The sequence below is a fragment of the Petaurus breviceps genome, unplaced genomic scaffold (genome assembly GCF_028583685.1).
Source record: "Petaurus breviceps papuanus isolate PSGF00001 unplaced genomic scaffold, PetGlider_PUasm1.0 187, whole genome shotgun sequence".
Lineage (NCBI taxonomy): Eukaryota > Metazoa > Chordata > Mammalia > Diprotodontia > Petauridae > Petaurus > Petaurus breviceps.
Genome location: NW_027185799.1, coordinates 1,243,803 through 1,263,202, shown reverse-complemented (window position 1 = coordinate 1,263,202; position 19,400 = coordinate 1,243,803). Strand labels below are relative to the sequence as shown.

At 41.6% G+C, this 19,400-nt stretch overlaps 1 protein-coding gene across 1 annotated transcript in view; it reads right to left on the bottom strand.

The window, feature by feature from the left end:
* Window positions 1–326: 326 nt before the first annotated feature.
* Window positions 327–19,400, bottom strand: part of LOC138163037 (breast cancer anti-estrogen resistance protein 1-like) — a 22,734-nt gene continuing 3,660 nt past the window's right edge. Inside the window, exons 3-5 of the mRNA XM_069090548.1 lie at window positions 13,385–13,478; window positions 9,425–9,556; window positions 327–1,153 (exon numbers count right to left, since the gene is read on the bottom strand). Coding sequence (XP_068946649.1) covers window positions 327–1,153; window positions 9,425–9,556; window positions 13,385–13,478 — 1,053 coding nt within the window. The remainder of the gene's footprint in view (window positions 1,154–9,424; window positions 9,557–13,384; window positions 13,479–19,400) is intronic.

The following is a 19,400-nucleotide window of genomic DNA, read 5'->3' as shown; positions in this document are numbered from 1 at the left end:
CTTTAGTGTTTTCTCTCTGGCCCTTCCCAGCCACTCAGAACACAGGGTAGCTCACATTGGTGCTGGTACTGGGAGGGGCTGTGCCTTCCAGAGCAGAGGGAGAGAGAGGGCTGGGCAGGCAGGAATGGGGCAGGGGATTCGGGCTCTTGTCAGGCCTCCCAGTCTGAGTTAGGCCTCTTGATTCCTGTGGTTTGTTTCTTTTTAAATATGTACAAATTCATTTACAGTCTGTGGCCACAGGGAATCGACTCCCCCACACCCTGTGGACTGAGTCACTCAACAGCTACAGCTCCCACCCCACCCGCCGTGTTGCAGGCGAGGCCTCCTCAGGCCGCGGCCAGCTGGCCCAGGACCCGCCTGAATTGCTGAGTGCTCTGGCCCAGCACTTTCATGCAGTCCACCATGTCCTGGGTGGCTGTGGGGGAGGGGTACTGCAGGGCTGCCATCTTGGTGGTCACCACGATCTCCTTGAGCATGTCGCACAGGAGGTTGCTGTAGTGGGTCACTTGGCTCCAGATATCCAGGGCCTTGGCTTGGCGGGACAAGGTGTCACCAATGAACACCAGCTTGTGGGCGCTGAGGATGACGAACTTGCTGTGGGCTACAAAGATCTTGGGGGGCTGGTTGGTGGCCACAGCAGTGAAGAAGGCATCCACAGCATTGGTTAAGGTGGTCAGGTTGGCCTCGCACTGCTCTAGGTAGAATAGCAGCAACTGCTGGTCCGAGGGCCCCAGGCCCCCTGGCCACCCCGAGGCCAGGGGCTGAGAGGGCATCCAGTTGGAGAGGTCGTGATCAATGGGCCGGGACACCTCCTGCTGCAGACACTCAAACTGCTTCAGCTGCTGCTGTTCCAGCTGGCCTTTCCCCTGCCCAATGATGCTCCCCCTCTCTAGCAGCTCCTTCTGGGTTTTCTCAAATTCTTCCTTGCCCTGTAGATGGACGTAGTGGTAATCCTCCATCCAGCCTTCCTCACCGTTCTCGTACTGCCCATTGGGGGAGTCCTGCGCTGTGAACTTGGGAGGGGAGGGCAGAGGCCTTGACTGGATGCTGTTGGCCTTGTCTGAGGGGGTTCCAGTGGTTGGGGGTGGGGGGGGGCGGGGGGTGGGGGCCGGGGGGAGGTGCTGGCTGGGAGCTTTAGAGATTCTTTTTCCATCTGGCAAATTTCGACTTTTTAAGGCATTCTTCTCCTCATTGCCTTTTTGAGCCTCCTTTGCCATTTGAGTCAGTCTGTTTTTTAAGGTATTATTTTCTTCAGTCAGGCTGTTGACTCTCATTTCATAATTTTCTTGCATTGTTCTCATTTCTCTTCCCAATTTTTCCTCCACTTCTCTTATCTGCTTCTTAAGGTCCTCTATGGCCTGGAACCAGCTTGTATTTTCCTTTGAAGCTTTTGGTGCAGGAGTTCTGACTTCACTGTTTTCCTCCTGTTCCATGCCTTGCTCCTTCTTGTCCCCAAAATAGGAGTGTAACGTTGGAATCTTCTGTCTGCTTTGTTTCCTTTGCCTGCTCATTTTGCCACTCAATTATTTGACTTTTGGGCTTTTTGCCACAGTAGGACTCTGCCACTAGACAGGGGAGTTTTCGTCCCAAACGCTGGGGTTTTCTCAGTTGCCGGAGGTATTATATAGGTGCTCTCTCTGAGGTCTCCACATGCTCTGGCAAGCTGGACACACACCCCAGGACCTCCACCCTAGACTGCAATCCAGATCCAAGCAGGTTAAAGCAAGAGCGATTACCCCTCAGACTGGTGCTTGGTCCCCCTACACTCCGCAGGCCAGGAGCTGAAGTCACCACGTGGGGCTGGCTGGCTGTGCCAGCGTCTCAGCCTGTTTCTCGCCCCAGGGGTAAAAGCCATGCACTCCCACTTACTGGGTCCCAAAGTCCAGACTGCACTGGCCTCTCACCTTGTCCTTCGCATCTATGTGTTGATAAATCTGGAAAAGGCCACAGCTGCTGCTGATCTGGAGTCCCTCTGGCAGGTGGCTGATCAGGGCTTCCCTGGGGCTAAAGCCTAGCGTGGGGCTGGGTTCGGCTCCCAGAGTGCTGTGCTGGCCGATTCCTGCCAGCCTGCTGGGCTGTCCTCAGCGGGAGGTTAGGTTTTCTGTGTCATTTTGTGGGTTCTGAAGCTCCAAAGTTTGTTTAGAGTCCCCTTTTTACATGGATTGGGGAAGGTGGAAGCCGGAACCGCGGGAAGGTTGTGCTTGTACTCCGCCATCTTGGCTCTGCCCCAGAAGTTGTGTTCATTGATTACAGTTTTAACCTTGTGATACTATCTTTGTCAATAACTGGTCAAATGATTGTAAAACTATCATATATACCATGGGCTTGAATACAGGTTATATAATCCTACTCTCAGCCCTATAGCTGCTACTTAGTCCTCGTTGGTCACTGTGTCAGCAAACACCCTAACATACCCAGAATGGCTGCTAGCACAGGTTCTTTGATCTGCTTTTCTAAGGGAAAGACAACTTTAAAGGGGTCAACAATCTTACTTTAATTACATATAAGTAGAAAGAAGTGAGTATCCAAGAAAGAATTCAACAGACAGGGTTCCAACTGCCTGAACAAGGTAATACAACCACCTACACTCACCACCAGACCAGGAGAGCACCAGCATCTGAGTAGTTGGGGGGGGGGGGAGGGTACTCTTAATAAATGACTACTCAGAGTCCTGTCCAGGGAATCAAAAGGTTCTCCTGGTGTGCAAGCCCCCCAAAGTAAAATACCAGCCTCCCAGTATATATAGTTTTCAACTAATAGGCTCAGAGCCAGAAGGCACCACAACCCTCATGACTCAATGCCTAATTGGTTTAGTACCAAAAGGTGTGAAAGCCTCCCTACAAGCAAGCTCCTCCAAAGGCAAGTTCCTCCCCCAGTGGGCTCTTTATAACTCAGGATATATCACAGCTGTGAAAGCAGCAAGACATCAGTGATTGAAATGCCTGTGCACCTTTAGACCTGGGAACACGGCTCTTGTTCCAAGGGAAAAAGGGACTCATGTGGTCACATAGTCTATTAATGGACAGGGAACACATCTTCCTATTACATTAACATTAGAGTCACTTATTGGAAGTTGAACTGGTAGCAACATCTTCCCCTAAACCATATCCTCTAGCTAGGGTGTGCTAGATACTTCAAGGTAAAGGAAGTTGGTATTCTCTAATGACAGCACCCAACTTCCTCAGTCCCATGCTCACATTCCCTTAGAAACAGGACCATAGTGAAAAGGCCATCAGGGAACTTCTTAGCATGGGTGATAGGAGGCATTGCCAAAGACATTTGCCTTTGGGCCCTGCTTCCCACTTGTGAATAGATACACAATGTCCTTGTTCAACAAGGTGGCACCTTTAAAAGCAAGGGTGTTTCATCTTAGGCTCAAAATCTGAATTTCGCAAAGGAGAGCAAAGGGGCTACCCTATAAGGAGAGTGAGAGGACCAGGCAGTAAGAATGCTAGCCTCCTTACCAAGTAGGGAAATCATAGTCCCTTCCCCCAGCCATGCTTGTTGGACAATATAAATTTTTCTATTTTGGCGGATTCCTTTTTTTCTGCATACCTTGCACTAATTGTATAGCAAAAGGTTATTTACTATCATTTAGAAAGTATAATGGGCTTCTACCAAATATATAAATGTTTTAAACATGATCAATTTCATAATCATTTTTCATCTCATGCCTACTTTTTTTCCTTTCAAAGGGAAATCTAATTTAAGGGGTGTGACCTGTTTGGGACGGGGTTCTCTATTTGGTCCAATGTAATAATATGTCGATCAGATTATCTTTCTTGTTATTGTCCCTCAGCTAAACTCCAGGAGAGCAATGTTATCCTTTCTTCAGCATCTAGAATTTGCTTAATTAGAAAAAGCAACAATTTGGAATGATAGGCTCAGAGTTTCAAATCCCTGCTCCATTATTTCTTATAAAACCTTGAGTAAATCATTTAGCCTAGGTGGGTCTCGGTTTTCTCACCTATAAAATGAGAAGCCTAGACAAGGTGACCTCTAAAGCCCCTCCCAATTCTAAAGCTCTAAAATGCTAGTTTATTGGGCACTTAATAAGTGGTGGTTATTCTTGAGCAAAACCTATATTTCTCAAAAATCATTTAATACCTTTTGGACATTCTGCAAAATGCCTTCACCAGTGAGGCATCTCAGTTAAATATAAACTGTAGCTACAGATATTTGGTGAGCAGCCTAGGTTCCTGCTTACACTCTAGAAATCTGCTTGCATATTTGCAAACTGTTAGTATATTCCTAGATTTTTTTTCCAAGCTTCTACATGTTAATCATATTCAATTAAACCCTCTTTTTACTTGGGGATCAGAGCTATTCGTTGTGCATCTTTCTTAACAATGTCTGGGGCTAAAGATAAGCCCAATTTATAACTGACACTTCCTCAGACTCCATTTAGTGAAATCTGTAAGTACTTTATTTAATGAGAAAACAAAATCACTTTAGCCAGGAGTCAAGCTCCAGGTTTAGATACTTCCTAGTTCTCTGGGAGCTTAGCTGGTGAAGTGATTAAGGACTGCCCAAACCTCAATTTAAGAGTGAAGAAAAAACATTATAGCAAACAACCTAATGAGATTCCGTGACATAAAAACAGGGGTCGCCTTGATGGCATACCACCACTAGGTGGTGAAAAGTCAAAGGTTAATGACCAACAGTTATAGCCAGGTGGATCCCTGGTTGTGAACCCTTGTCTGCCTTATCACAGATGGGGTTGGATCCCAGAATCTGGAGTAGAAATGAAGTCAAAGTTGGCAAGCATCAAATCACATTCAATACCAGGAGTCGGAGGCAAGGATGTTGAGCCAAAAGTTCAGATGGAACAAAAGTCAGGGAGTATCAAGCCTTGGCCAAAACCAGGAGTTCGAGAAAAGGCCATTGGTGAAAGATCAGACTAGAAAAGATCAACTAGAATGAATTCTTGACTATTCAAAAATGAGCAGGATGAGGGGCAGCTAGGTGGTGCAGTGAATAGAGCACCAGTCCTGGAGTCAGGAGGACTTGAGTTCAAATCCGTTCTCAGACACTTAACACTTACTAGCTGTGTGACCTTGGGTAAGTCACTTAACCCTAATTGCCTTTGCCTGCCCCCCTCCAAAAATAAATGAGCAGAACTAAAAGAATACTTAGGGCCAGGAGTGACCTAGGACTGAAGGTGTCTGAGAAATACTTTGGGTAGGTGGGAAGAATGCCATTTTCCTGGGATTCAAACAGTTTTATATATAGATGGAGCAGGAAGTTGTAGCATTCCTTCTAGGGTCACCCCCACCCCATCCAACTTACACTCTTAAGTTGGAGTTTCAGAATGGTAGCTAATACCTTGTGTTTTGAGGATCACTCCTGTGGGAGGTTAAAGTCCTAACATTGTAATTCCTAAGTCCCTGCCATTGTGCTTCTTCCCCAAAATACCTTCTTTCCCTCCTTTTCCTCTCATTCTTGTTTGAAATTCCATAAACAAAGGACAGTTTTCCATTTCACAATTAGAGGATAAAAATGCAAATACTTTTGGGAGAGGTAATATTTTGAATTCAATTTATACTGTACTGTAAATGACTGCCCTGACTCCCAGTTTCTTTTTTTCCAATTACATGTAAAAGCAATTTTGAACATTCATTTTTTAAAATTTTGTGTTCTAATCCTCTCTCTCACTCCCACCTCTACCCCTTCCTAATGCAGCAAGCAATTTGATATGTCATATGTGTTTAGTCATGCAAAACATATTTCCATGTTAGTCATGTTGTGAAAGAAAACACAGCCCCCTCCAAGAAAAAGAAAAACCCATTAAAAATAAAGTAAAAAATAGTATGTTTCAATCTCCATGAAGATTCTTTCTCTGAAGATGGATAGAAACTTAATATTGCTGAGAATACTCAAGTCATTCATGGTTGATCACCTTACAATATTGCTGTTACCATGTACAGTTTTCTCCTAGTTCTGTTCACTTCACTTTGCATCAGTTCATGTAAGTCTTCACAGGTTTTTTATGAAAGCATCCTGCTCATCATTTCTTAAAATGCAATACTATTTCATCGCAATTATATACCACGACTTGTTCAGCTATGCCCCAACTGATGGGCATCCCCTCAATTTTCAGTTCTTTGCCACCACAAAAAAAAAGAGCTGCTGCAAATATCTTTGTACATATAGGTCCTTTTTTTTATCTCTTTGGTATACAGATATAGTAGCACTATTGCTGTGACAAAGGGTATGCACAGTTTTATAGCCCTTTGAGCATACAGACTCCTAGTTTTGATCAAAGAAGGGCACTGGGATCTTGAAAATGGGAGAAGGGACCACAGAATGGGGAAAATAATAGAAAGTGGTGAGTTGAAGGGTGTCAAAGACAAACTTCAAAATATTTCCTTTAGCTGGTCCCATGTGAACACCTTAAACAAAAATGATGGCTTTTAGTAGGCTGAGAATCTAGTAAATATAATGGAAAAAAAATCTAAGGTAAAGAAAAGATCCTTTTCAATTACTGACCAAAAACATAAATAAATAAAAGGATTCTGACCTGGCTTGATGAGGGGCACTTTGTAGAGAACAAAGAATGCCTGTGTCAGTTGAGAAATACACATTCTGAGCGGTGTATTTCGAAAGGGGCCATTCCAAGCTGTTGCAAAGTTGAGAGCAGACTTATGAGGCTCACACACGGCGTTTGAAGCCTGGTGGTTGCCATGGTTACTTTTGCATGGGGAGGCTTATTTATAGCCCTGCACTATCTTCAGTGAATTCCTCAACAGGCCGAGAAAAATCCAACTGTGGAGGAATCCAAGTACGTTGAAAGCATTCAGAAAGAGAAAAATCCAATTAAATAGACACCACAGAATCACCAAACACTGTGGAGAGCAGTTTCCTGACAACTGTTTTGTGAATATTGTTATCTTTTCCTTTCCGAATAAAATAAAAAGATTTTTAAAGGGGCAGCACCTGCCAAAAGACAATATTTTAAAACTCCCCCTGCTGGTCTGGGCCCAACAGGTGCCAACTACGGTTTTTAGAAGTGTTGGCAGATAGAAATGGTACTAGGGGCAGAATTGTTTGGGCTCCTGAAATCACTAGGGAAATGATGTCACTGAAACACCAGAGAGCCATATTTATATAAACTCTGGGCAAAAGAGAAACAAAAATGAATGTTTGGATGCACAGAAAATTTATACTTCTAGTAAGAATGCATTTCAAGAAAATACAATATGCAAAAATGAGAACTTACCAAAAAACATTGTTGTTGTTCATCCTTCATACTCAAGGACCAAACAGTCTGTCCAACTGTGGCTGATGAGACCGACAGGAACTTAGGAGATTCTACCACAGCTGGGCACAAGTATGAACATTTGGGATGGAAATTTCTCTAAATCTGCACATCTCCTGTTTCTGTGGAGCTACTATGATTCTGCTTTACCCGTGGAGCACAGCACCATCTTTAATGCAGTCATGCCTTGCTAGTCAATCTTATGCCAGCATCTCCCATGTCTAAATTTCTTCAGAGAGACCTTAAGAGTGGCCTTGTATCACTTTTTCTGACCTCCATGTGAGCACTTGCCTTGTGTGAATTGTTCATAAAATAGTGTTTTAGGTAGACATACATTTGTCACTTGGACAATGTGGCCAACCCATCAGAGCTGTGCTCTCTGCAATAGTTGGAATGCTTGCAGGTCAGCTTGAGAAAGGACCTCAGTGTTCAGTACCTTATCTTACCCGGTAAGCTTCAGAATTTCCTAAGACAATTCAAATGTAAGTTATTCAGTTTCCTGGCATGGCACTGCTATACTGTCCAGTTTTCACAGGCTTACAACAATGAGGTCGGCACAATGGCTCTATGGACCTTCAGTTTGGTAGGCAGCCTAATACCTTGTAATGGTAATGTAATTTGAATTTGAAGATCCCTTTGTGTTGGCAAAGGTAGCAGGTACTTAGCACTTAGTAATTGATCTGTTTGGGGAAACAGAAGGTATGAACTCCTGTCTCCTGTTGCTGACATAACAGGAAGGGGTTGGCTAAAACAGGAAGCTAATGCTGTGTGTATATAAGAAAAGCCCCAGGTAGGGACAATCAGAATTTCTTGGGACCAGCATCTGGTGGCACAGCAGCTACAGAAGAGAGAATCAAGAACTGAGCCAGAATTTCCTTAGAATTTGTGGTGATGGAGCTTCTTCTGAACAGGAGCCCAGGAGCCCCATCCCCCCAGGCTGGATAAGGTGATTCTGATTTTTTGAATGAGCTGGAAGACTGAGGAAGCATGACCAGGATGCAGGGATTTTGTCTCTTTGTGGCCTGGTTGAGCCTTGAATTCCCAGGAGCAGAAATTGTGAAGGATATGAGATGGACTGGACCCTATGAACTTCAGTGTGGAGCAGGGCCTACCCAGAGAGCTGGACAACAAACTGGGAGCTGTCTGCCATTGAACCCAGGTGACAGTCTGGTGAATCCAGGTAGAATCTGGGACCATGAAAGGGGATCCAGGGAACCTGAGAACTGGCCCCAAGTCAAGATGAAAAGACCCCTCCCTGGGTACTGAGTAATGATGAAATTGTAGTTTACTAGTGACCTAGGGGTGGAGGGTTTGTGTATTTTCTAATGATTATACTTAGTGATTAATGATACTTAGTAATTGATTGCTGAATAAGTGACTGATTGAGTTAATTTAGTGTTCCCCATGAGTGGAAGACTTTGACTATTGTACTTTGAGATGATTGTTCTTTGTTCTAAATATCGGGACCACTTTGGTGAAAACTATGTGGCCATTTTAGTGATGCCATTGTGAATGCTGTATTTTGATTCTCTGTGATAAGTTGTAACATCATGAATGCTGTACTTTGATTTACTGTGAATGTTTTGCTTTGATTTGCTATGGAATAGAGTGTTCACTATACTGTGTAATCAGAACCTTAAAAGCTGTACACCGTAGCATTCTTCTGGAAAGCTAATCCTGCATAGCATTTCATTGGCTCAGCAAGAAGGTATGAGATTCAGTTTTCTACCATAGCAGCAACCCAAAGCATTTTTATGATGTCCTGAAGGCTATTTATTTATGTCCTGAAGGCTATGGTGCGTCTCAACTACCAGCACTGAAGAAACTACACTGATTAGTGACAAGGACTGATGGGCTGAACACTTTGATACTGTTCTCAACAGACCGTCATCAACCAATGCTGAAGCCATTGACCATATACCTCAGGTGGAAGACAATCCCTCTCTAACTGAACTTCCAACTGCAAAAGAGGTATTGAATGCCATTAGGCTCCTCTCATGTAGCAAAGTGCCTAGTGCTGATTCTATCAAGGGTTCCACTGCTCATACAGAAGCTGAATGAAATCTTCTAGTTATATGGCAAGAGGAGGTTTTCCCCAAGAAGTTCAAGTTTGCTTCCATTGTCCATCTCCATAAAGGAAAAAGAAACATTGTCTTCTGACAATACCAGCAAGATTCTTGCCAAAATCCATATTAATTGACTGATCCTCCACTTGGAAGATGGTCATCTGTCTGAGAGCCAGGGAGGCTTCAGAAAGGGCCAATGAATAGATGATCTGGTGTTTGCTGCCCAACAACTCTAGGAGAAATATCAGGAACAGAACAGTGGTCTGTATGGAATGTTCATCAATCTGACCAAGGCCTTTGTTACTGTTAGTCATGAGGGCTTGTGGAAGATCATGGCAAACTTTAGCTGCCTGAAAAAGTTGTACATTAGTTTCATGATGACATACTTGCAGAAGTTCTAGATAAAGGACAATGCTCTCATGCTTTTCCAGTCACCAATGCAGTGAATCGGGGCTGTGTGCTTGCTCCTGTGCTTTTAGTATGATGTTTTCTGTGATGTTATTAGCAACCTTCAACAAGAATGACAACAGCCTCAAAGTGAGCTACTACACTGACAGTAAATTATGTCATTTGAAAAGGCTACAAGCCAAGACTAAAGTGGAGGCAGAGTTAGCGTATGACTTTTTGTATGCAGATGATCATGCACTCACTGTAGCCTTTTAGACTGAGATGCAGCAGAGTATGGATGAGTGTCTGTTGCTTGTGTTAATTTTGGCCTGACATTTAACACTAAGAAAATAGAGGTTCTTCACCAGGCAGTATTGTACCATCCACATGTGGAACTAATATTACAACAAATTTTGAATTATCTTGGCAGTATACTTTCCAGGGATATTCACACAGATGCATTACCAGAGCTAGTTCAGTGTTTGGAAGGCTCTGAAAGAGTAGAAGAGAAGAGGTATGCAATGGCAAGCCCAGAAGTAGTTCACACCTTGTTTCAGCTATTGAATTAACACCTTATTTCACTCTGTTAAGAAACAGAATGTGTGAACTCCACAACGTGTGAACCCTAGAACTTGTGAACTCCTGGGCAGGAGCTAATGACTATATAAGTAGAGCCCCAGGGCTAGAGACCTCAGGAACTGAGAAGAAGACTCTTATGGTGGCAGAGTCAAGAAGGAGGAAACTTGTGATATCCCGGCACTCTCTTTTTCTGCTCTGTCTGTGTTGATGTTTGTTTATGATATTTTGTACAGAAGCCCTGGGACCTTACTGGAAGCCCTGAAAGAGGAGTTTCTGGTTGTATGTGTACAGAAATCCTAGAGGAGGGTTTTGGAGGTCCTGGGACTGTACCAATGATTTGTGCTGACCTCATAGACCTTGTTTGTGGGTCTGTGTTGATTTCTATATTGATGATCTGTGTTGAGTTTTCAGACCTTGTTGGTGGGTCTGAGTTGATTTCACAGGCAGATAGTGAATTGATGATGGTGCCGGAAATGTGTATGAATATTATTGTGGCTCTGTTAAGCATTGTCTTCCCAGAAACAGGAACTGTGAAGGACTTGAGGTGGACTGGATGCTGTGAGCTTCAATATGGAACAGGAACTGGACGAAGAACTGAACAAGGAACTGGGAGCTGCCTGCCTTTGAATCCAGGTGACAGTTGGAGCTGGGATCATGGGAGAGGAACCATGGAAGCTGAGAGCCAGCCTCAAGTCAAGCTAAAAGAAGACTTTACTTGGATACTGTGTACTGACTGAGAAGATTATGGTTTACTGTGACCTAGGGGTGGATGACCTGTGTATTTTCCACTACCCTTTAAGAGGTTACTGAGTGGTGACTGACGAATGAGTAGTGGCTGATGATTGAATAGTTACTGATGACTGAATAGTGACTGATTTGTAACGTGAGTGGAGAACTTTGACTATTGTATTCTGTGACCCTTAAGCAGGCAAGCCTCCATAAGGATGATTGAATGATTAGTTTATTAAATGATTGTACTTTGTTGAAAACTATTATAACCATTTTGGTGAAAATTATGTGGCCATTTTAGTGACAAGTCATTGTGAATGCTGTATTTTTATTTTCTGTGCTAAGTTGTAACATTGTGGATGCTGTACCTTGATTCTCTGTGAATGTTTTGCTTTGATTTGTTTTGGAACAAATAGAGCATTCGCTATACTGTGTAATCAGAACCTTAAAGGCTGTTCACAGTAGCATTCTTCTGGAAAGCTGCTCATGCATGGCTTTACAGCCAAGAATCCTGCATCTCTCTAAACTTAGCTTGTGCTTCACTTTTGATAGAATTGAATACTGCATTCTTGGAGATGGATGAACTGTCCTATTGGTAAGCCCTGTGGAGTGTTCATTTTTCATTTAAGAGCTTCTGAATTTCCCCATCATTTTCATCAAACTAGTTCTGAAATTTCCAAGCGTCCTAACCCAGATAAGCAAATGTAGTGCTGTGTATCAAATCTCTGAAAGCTGCCTACTCCTTTTCTGCTCCACTGCTGCTAACTGTGATTCAGCTCTCTCTCCAGGTCAGCAATAAATTATTCATACATGCAGAAGCACTCTAATCTGTTGGTGTTGAGTCTTGGTCATCTTGCCTTGGGGCCAATGCTTTTTTGAATGGGAATGTTTAACTTAGTGGGGATAAGTGTGAGATCGGTTCATCATTCTGTGACACACATTGCCTTCATCATTCTCACATCATGTCTTTTTCTTCTTCTTACAAAGATATAGTCTATTAAATGCCAGTGCTTGCTATTGGGGTGTATCCATGACATTTTGTTGCATTTAGGTAAATAGAAGACAGTGTTAGTGATGAGAAAGTCATGAGATACACAAGTCTTCAGTAATAAATGACCATTGCTACTGCTGTTTCCAAGTCCATTCCTCCCAAGGACTTCCAGCTGTGTCTGATAGTCTGTGCCCACTGCGACATTAAAGTCACCCAGAATTATAAGTGTCCTCTTTTGACACATTGATGATGAGGGTCTCCAAGTCTTCATAAAATTTTTCCTTGACCTCATCAGGGTTTGTCTTGGTGGGTGCCCTGATGATGGTGGTGTGTCACTTTCCTGCAATCACAAGGTCATAAGAATATCTTTCATTCCTTTTGGGAGGCATATAAGCTTGGTGACCAGATTAGTTTTGATTGCAAAATCTACACCAGCTTCACAGCATTCCTCATCGCAGCAGACACTCAAGAAAAGCGTGTATTCAGCTCAGATTTCAGGAAGCTGGCCTTCATTTGCCAGCCTTGTTTCACTCGGGGGTGCTATTTGAATGTGACACCTGCTGAGTTCTCTCACAACAAGAGCTGTTCATCCTTCAAATCTATTGGACTTCATGTTGTCCATGAACATGTTCACATTCCATGAACCAATGGTTAGCTAATCATCTTTACAAAAGATTTTGTACAATTTTTGTGCCTTAGCATCAGGATGGGATCCCTGCCTGCTTCAGTAAACAGGGCAGGGTTGGATGAAACAGACAATTTTTAGGATACCTTTCCTAAAACTCCCCTCACACCAAGAGGTAAGTAGTATGGTCCTTTTTGTAAAAAGTTCCTCAGACACCCAAGGGGTTGCCAAATCCCACTGCTACTTCAGTCCAGTGAGAAGACAACCCTCTGCCCTGGGCCATTTGTGTGTAAGTTTGCAACTGCAGCTCCCAGTATATTTGTACCTGTTGATTCATCACTCACCCACCACCACAGAACTTCAAGGTAAGTAAAACAGAAAAAGTATAACATAGCAAAATAATCAAATAGTAAAATAATATGGGTGATGTCTTGACTTGCATGTGAATTGGATTTAAATGAGGCAGAGTTGCTCAAAGTCATCAGACTTACTATCTCTCCCAGATTCATTAGAGTCCAGTAGCAAGACAAAAGTCAATAGGACTAGATGTAGTGGATGACCTTGCCATCTTCAGTGTCTGGCAAAGTTCTAAGAACTCTACAGTGTCTGCTTCTGCCTCCTTCATAGCTCATTGGAACAAACTGCTCTCATCCACTCCTTCCACTAAGAAGTCTTCGCTTGCTTGGTGTAGACATTCCTCTAACTCACTCTAACAATAATGGGGGTGAGCCCTACTGGCTACCCCTAACCTGGTTTAGCCCATCTGATGAGACAGTTTACCACGCTGTAGCTATTGCACATGCTATATGAGCGGCTATAGCCTCTTGGGGCCACAAATGAGAGCTGGATAAGAGGTGGAGACCAAAGGTGAAAAAGCAGCCCTGAAAAGGGGTCAGCAAGCCCTCACCCCAGAGGAGCTAGTCCTCCTTGCATACCCCCATACATTCCACCAAAAAAAGCATAAATTAGAGCGATGACTATTCACACTGCAAAAGCATCTTGAGCTTTTGTATTGGAAGAAGGAAAGGAAACCTGTGTCCTCATCTATAAAATCATAGAACTTCAGAGACTTCCCAAAGTATCAGAGCAAGGTCATGGGTGAGGCTACACCAGAATTAAGTTTTCCTGGTTCTCATTTCAGCCTTCTTTCCATACTGTCAATAAGGACTGGTTGATTGAAAGTTAATGGAGAGCAATATTTTTTCCCCACTCAAACAGAAGATAAGTTCCACAATCAAAGGGAAAATACTATATCAACTCACAGCAGAGTGGGAAAAGTTCTAGATTTGAATTTGTATCCCTAACAATTCACACAGTACCTGGCATGAGGTAGGTATTTAATACATGCTTGTTTCCTTTTCTAAATGTTCGTAAACCAACTCTTGAATAACATGCTGTAAGACTTTGTCCAGGCGCAGAGTCAAATTCATCTGACTATAGTTTACTGACTCTACCCTCTTCTCTTTTTTAAAAATCAGGGCCACAGTTGCCTCTCTTCAGACCTGTAGCACTTCCCTTGTTCTTCAAGATCTTTCAGAGATTGCTAAGAAATGTTCTGCATTCACATATACCTATTCATTCAGCATCTCAATTCATAGGATTTAAAGTAGGGCCTTCTGAGGAAGAGAAAGCTGCTTGTGTTCCAGGGAATGGTAATATAGATCCGCAGTTCCCAGCAGAGGGACCTTAGAGAAAATATAGTCAAGTGTCCTAATTTTACAGGTTAGAAAAGTATAGGGGCGGCCAGGTAGCACAGCAAGTAAGAGCACCGGCTCCAGTGTTGAGAAGACCTGGAGATCGAATCCCGGGCTCAGACACTTAGCACCCACCCAGAAACACTTGGCCGTGTAACCTTGAGCAAGTTACTTAACCCCAATTGCTTAGGGGCGGCCAGGTGGCTCAGCGAGTAAAGAGCACCGGCTCCAGTGTTGGGACGACCTGGAGATCGAATCCCAGGCTCAGACACTCAGCACCACACCCAGAAATAACTGGCCTTGTAACCTTGAGCAAGTTACTTAACCCTGATTGCTTAAAAGCAAAAAAAAAAAAAAAAAGTATAGCCTATAGTGGTTACATGACTTTCCCAAGGTTTCACTGGTAGTTAAGTAGCAGATTCAAACTCATATCCTCTGGCTCCAAATTTAGAACTTTTTCCACCCTACTGTGCATTGATGCAGGGACTTCCCTTGGACTGTGGAACTTATTTTATGTCTAAATGGGGGAAAAATATAGTCTCATAGGATGACTTGTGCCTTAAGTCCAGCCTATCTGATGATGTAAGCTGAGACCCATCCCTTCCCCATAAGAGCTATGTCCCTGCTAGGGGAACAAAAGCATAATAATATGTACTTCAAAGAACTACCAGATGTGTTTGAATATATTTAGGTTGAGCTGTATTTTCAAATGCAATAAATATCAAAATTATTTAAATCTATATGGCAACTGAGAACACAGTTGCAAGGCACATTATATAACTTGACATTTATATGTATATAATATTCAATAATTTAAAATAATCTGTCACAGAAAACATAATGACTGATTAAAACAAGCAATAATAGCTGAGAAAGCACAAATAATTCTCTTGTGCAAAAAAGTCATTCTTCGTTTATAAATATCACCTTGAGTGTACCACTGAAAGGTACTTAAAAACAGTGGAGATTTGTGAACAATAGCAGGTTGTGTCAAAATGGGGGATGAAAAACAATCTATCATATTTCACAGTTCTCAGCAATGAGAAGGGTCATAATCATACAGAAACTTCTGCAATTAATATCATTGGAGACTGTACTTATGTAGTTCCTGTGATCTGGATGTCTGAATTTATGTAGTTGGATTTCTCAAAGCCTAATTCAATGGAAATTACATAATCTAATTTAAAAGGAAGGGGGAGGAAGAGGAGAAGAAAGAGGAGGAAAAAGAGGAAAAGAAAGAAGAAAAGGAAGAGGGGGAAAGGAGAACTAATGAAGCAAGGAAAGAAGGAAGGAAGGAAGGAAGGAAGGAAGGAAGGAAGGAAGGAAGGAAGGAAGGAAGGAAGGAAGGAAGGAAGGAAGGAAGGAAGGAAGGAAGACTTAAAACAAGTGATGGAGTAGTCTTCCCAAAGACATTACACATTCTTACAATGCCACTAAAACTTGTAGTGTGTTCACTGCCCTTTATTTTACCAACAGGGAATCACAATGTGATGTACATAAAACAATCACATTGGTTGTATCATGAAGGCATCAAGGGAATGAATGCTATTATTCTGTTATTGATTATTGAGGTGCTCATGGATTCATAGAATGCTAGAGCTAGAGAAAACTTTAGGGGTTATACCATGTTTGATTCTCTGGGGATCAAGTATAAGAGTAAAATTTTTCAACAATATAAACTCTTTGAGGGCAAGAACTGTCTTTTGCCTCTTTTTGTGCTTAGCACAGTGACTGGTACATAGTAGGAGATTATTAAATTTTTTATTGATTGATTGAATAGGATAAAAATCACTGAATCTCAGTGTTGAAAGGCACCTTAGAGGCCATCTTGTCCAATTTGTACCTGACCAAAAATGCTCTCTACAATGTACTCAACAAATGATTATCAAAACTTCATTTGAAAGCCTCTAGTTAGAAAGAATATTTTTGATAGCTCTAAGTGTTAGGAAATTTTTCTTAATTTGAAATGAAATCTGTCTCTCCACAATTTTCACCTTTTTTCTGATTCTGCCCTCTGAGGCCAAATGTAATATATCTTTCCTCTCTTCCACATGATGGCCCTTCAGATACCATGTTTCCCCGATAATAAGACACTATCTTATTATTTTTTTGGACAGAAAAACACCAGAGGGCTTATTTTCAGGGGAGGGCTTATTTTAATGAACATTGACAGCAATTTTAATAAACAAGTAAATGTGAACAAAAAAATGTACCTTTATTCAATAAGCAAATCACTGGGGAAGAACAGGATGACGCGCTCACTGCTGCAGCTCTGATTGGATGCAGCTCGGAGCGCGGCGTGCGTTTCACCCGGGGGGGGGGGGGACGGTGCATACAGAGGGTACCGTAATGTAGCGTGTAGCGCAGGGGATCACCTTCACTACAGTAGCAATCTCAATAGGGCTTATTTTCAGGGGAGGGCTTATTTTAGAGGAATCTTACACAGTAAGGGGAGGGCTTATTTTCGGGATGGGTCTTATTATCGGGGAAACACGGTATATAAAGACAGTCATCATGTTCCCCAAAGATTCCCCCTCTCTAGACTAAGTAACCCCAATTCTTTCAACTAATTCTCATGTGGAATTATGTTGAGGCCATTCTCCATCTTAGTAATCTTTCATTGGATACTTTTCAACTAATTCATGTCCAGATTAGGTACTCAAAAATAAACACAATATTCAAGATATGATGTGACCAGGTCAGAATAAAGTAGGACTTTCATCTCTCTTGTTCCAGGCACTATCCCTTTCTAAATATAGCTAAAGTTATATTACCAATTGGTTCTGTTCTATCTTACTGTTGACTCATATTGATTTTGTAGTCTCCTTCCTCTCCTAATACCCAGATTTTTTTTTCGGACAAGTTGCTATTGAGTCTGACTAACCTCATCTTGTACTTGTAAAATTGATTTTTTTTCTTATTAGATTTATCCCAGTGTTCTATACTGAAGCAATCTTTTTGTGATGAGACTGCCATACAATATATTAACTATTACCATCTGCAAATTTCACAATCATGTCATCTACACCTTTATCTAATGGCACAGGGCCAAGGACAGATCCCTGGTGTATACTACTAAAGACCTTGCTCCAAGCTGGCATAAATTTATTAATGGGTAACTCTTTGAGTCTACAGGTTTTCACCTACGTCTTATAATTAGAAATCTACATAACTACATTATTGTTTAGCACACATTTTTCTGTCTTTCTCACAAGGATAACATGTGAAGTTTTTTTTATTATTTTTGCTAAAATGTAGGTAGACTGTATGAACAGCATTCCCCTGATATTCCAGTCTTACAACCCTGCAAAAAAGGGAAATTGTTACACAAGCATAACCTGTTTTCGATGATGACACATTGTATCTTTGGTCATCTTTTTCTCTTCAATGGTCATCCTTTTGAAAAACTATTTTAGAAAAATGTTTCACAAAAAAAATCAGTCGCAGAGTTTACAGACTCTGATCTCTTTCTTGAAAATTGAGATATTTAGTCTTCTCCAGTCCTATATCACCTCTCCTGTTCAACATCATCTTTCAAGGATCATGGACCACACTTCAGTAGTCATATTGCCAAGGTATTTGCTGGTAACTTGAACTCATCAAGGCAGTTAGTTCCTCTATTGTTGGCTTTCACTTCCATTCTAGTCCCTTTTGATTTTTCTTTTCAGCTTCGAAACATTACCCCTTGTAAAGAAAACTGAAACATATAGAAGTAGTTCAGCCTTCTCTTCTTTAGCCATTATCATCACCCCATCCATACTTTCTTTGGCCCTCTTCTTTTCTTCAATTTAACTAAAAAACACAACAACAAAGACAAAGCAAAATAAGCAACACATTTTGGTTGTCTTTGGTATTCCTTGCTAGCTTCAACTTATTATGAGTTTATCGATTCTCATTTTTTAAATGTTTTTTCTTTTCAATTAAATTTTAACAAGCATATATTTCTCATCTACTCTCTGAAAAAAAAGAAAAAGAAAACCTTTGTAAATATATGTGTATATATGTGTGTGTGCATATATACATATATATGTATACAAACACATGCACATATGCATTGTCAAGCAAACTCCCACGTCCAAAAATGTGCATCACTTTCTGTATGTTGTTCTTAAAGGATCACATCATGTGTTTATATTCATCTTTATTTTTCTGCCTTTGCTTCCATAGTCTATCTTTGTCTTTCACAAATCTCAGTCAATGAGTCCCTTTTGCATTCATATTACTCTCTTTAGATGACATGAACTTCTCATCACAGTTGTTTCTCTTTGGTTTTTCCAAATTCCATTCTTAAGTGATTGTGATCTCTCTTGGTCTGACTTCCCTTGTAGAATTTTAGATCATGAGATCCCACTTATTGCTCAGCAGAATTCTTTAGACTGTATACTTTCCAAGTCTAGGTTGCATGTTAAAATATGCCTGATTTTTTTCCCCTTCTTGATCACAAGGTCTAAGATAGCATCATCACTTCCTTTGAGTTTCCTATCATTTGCATTTTCACTTCACTACTATTTCAGTGAAGATTTTTAACTTGTTTACTTTATGTCTCATATACTTCCTCCTTTTGACTTAGCTGGCTATAGTACACTCCCACAATAATAACACTTCTATTACCCTCAATTATTCTTCACCCAAATATTCTCCACTATTTCCCCATTTTGTTTCCTGAATCTCTTCACATGAATATGTCTTTCTTAATGTATTCATCTAGTCTTCCCTCCGTATAGATCTTTTGCTCCTTTTAAATGCCATACTGTGTATTCTTCCAGAGTCATCTTCCAAATGTGTATCATGCCACTAATGCCCAGTGATACCTATGGGACTAAATTTGCTTCCTTATATTAGGACTTCTTATTCACCTCTATCAGTACACAAACTTCTGAGGTCCATGGTATTGATTTCTGGCATCTTCCTGTGAATTTTGTCCCTAATGAATTGCCTTGCACCTAATTCTAACCTATTTTTCTTCCTATGCTTTGGCTTTTTTCAGTGTACCTGGATGGTATGTATATCAATAGACAGATATGTAGATAGATAGATAGATAGATAGATAGATAGATAGATAGATAGATAG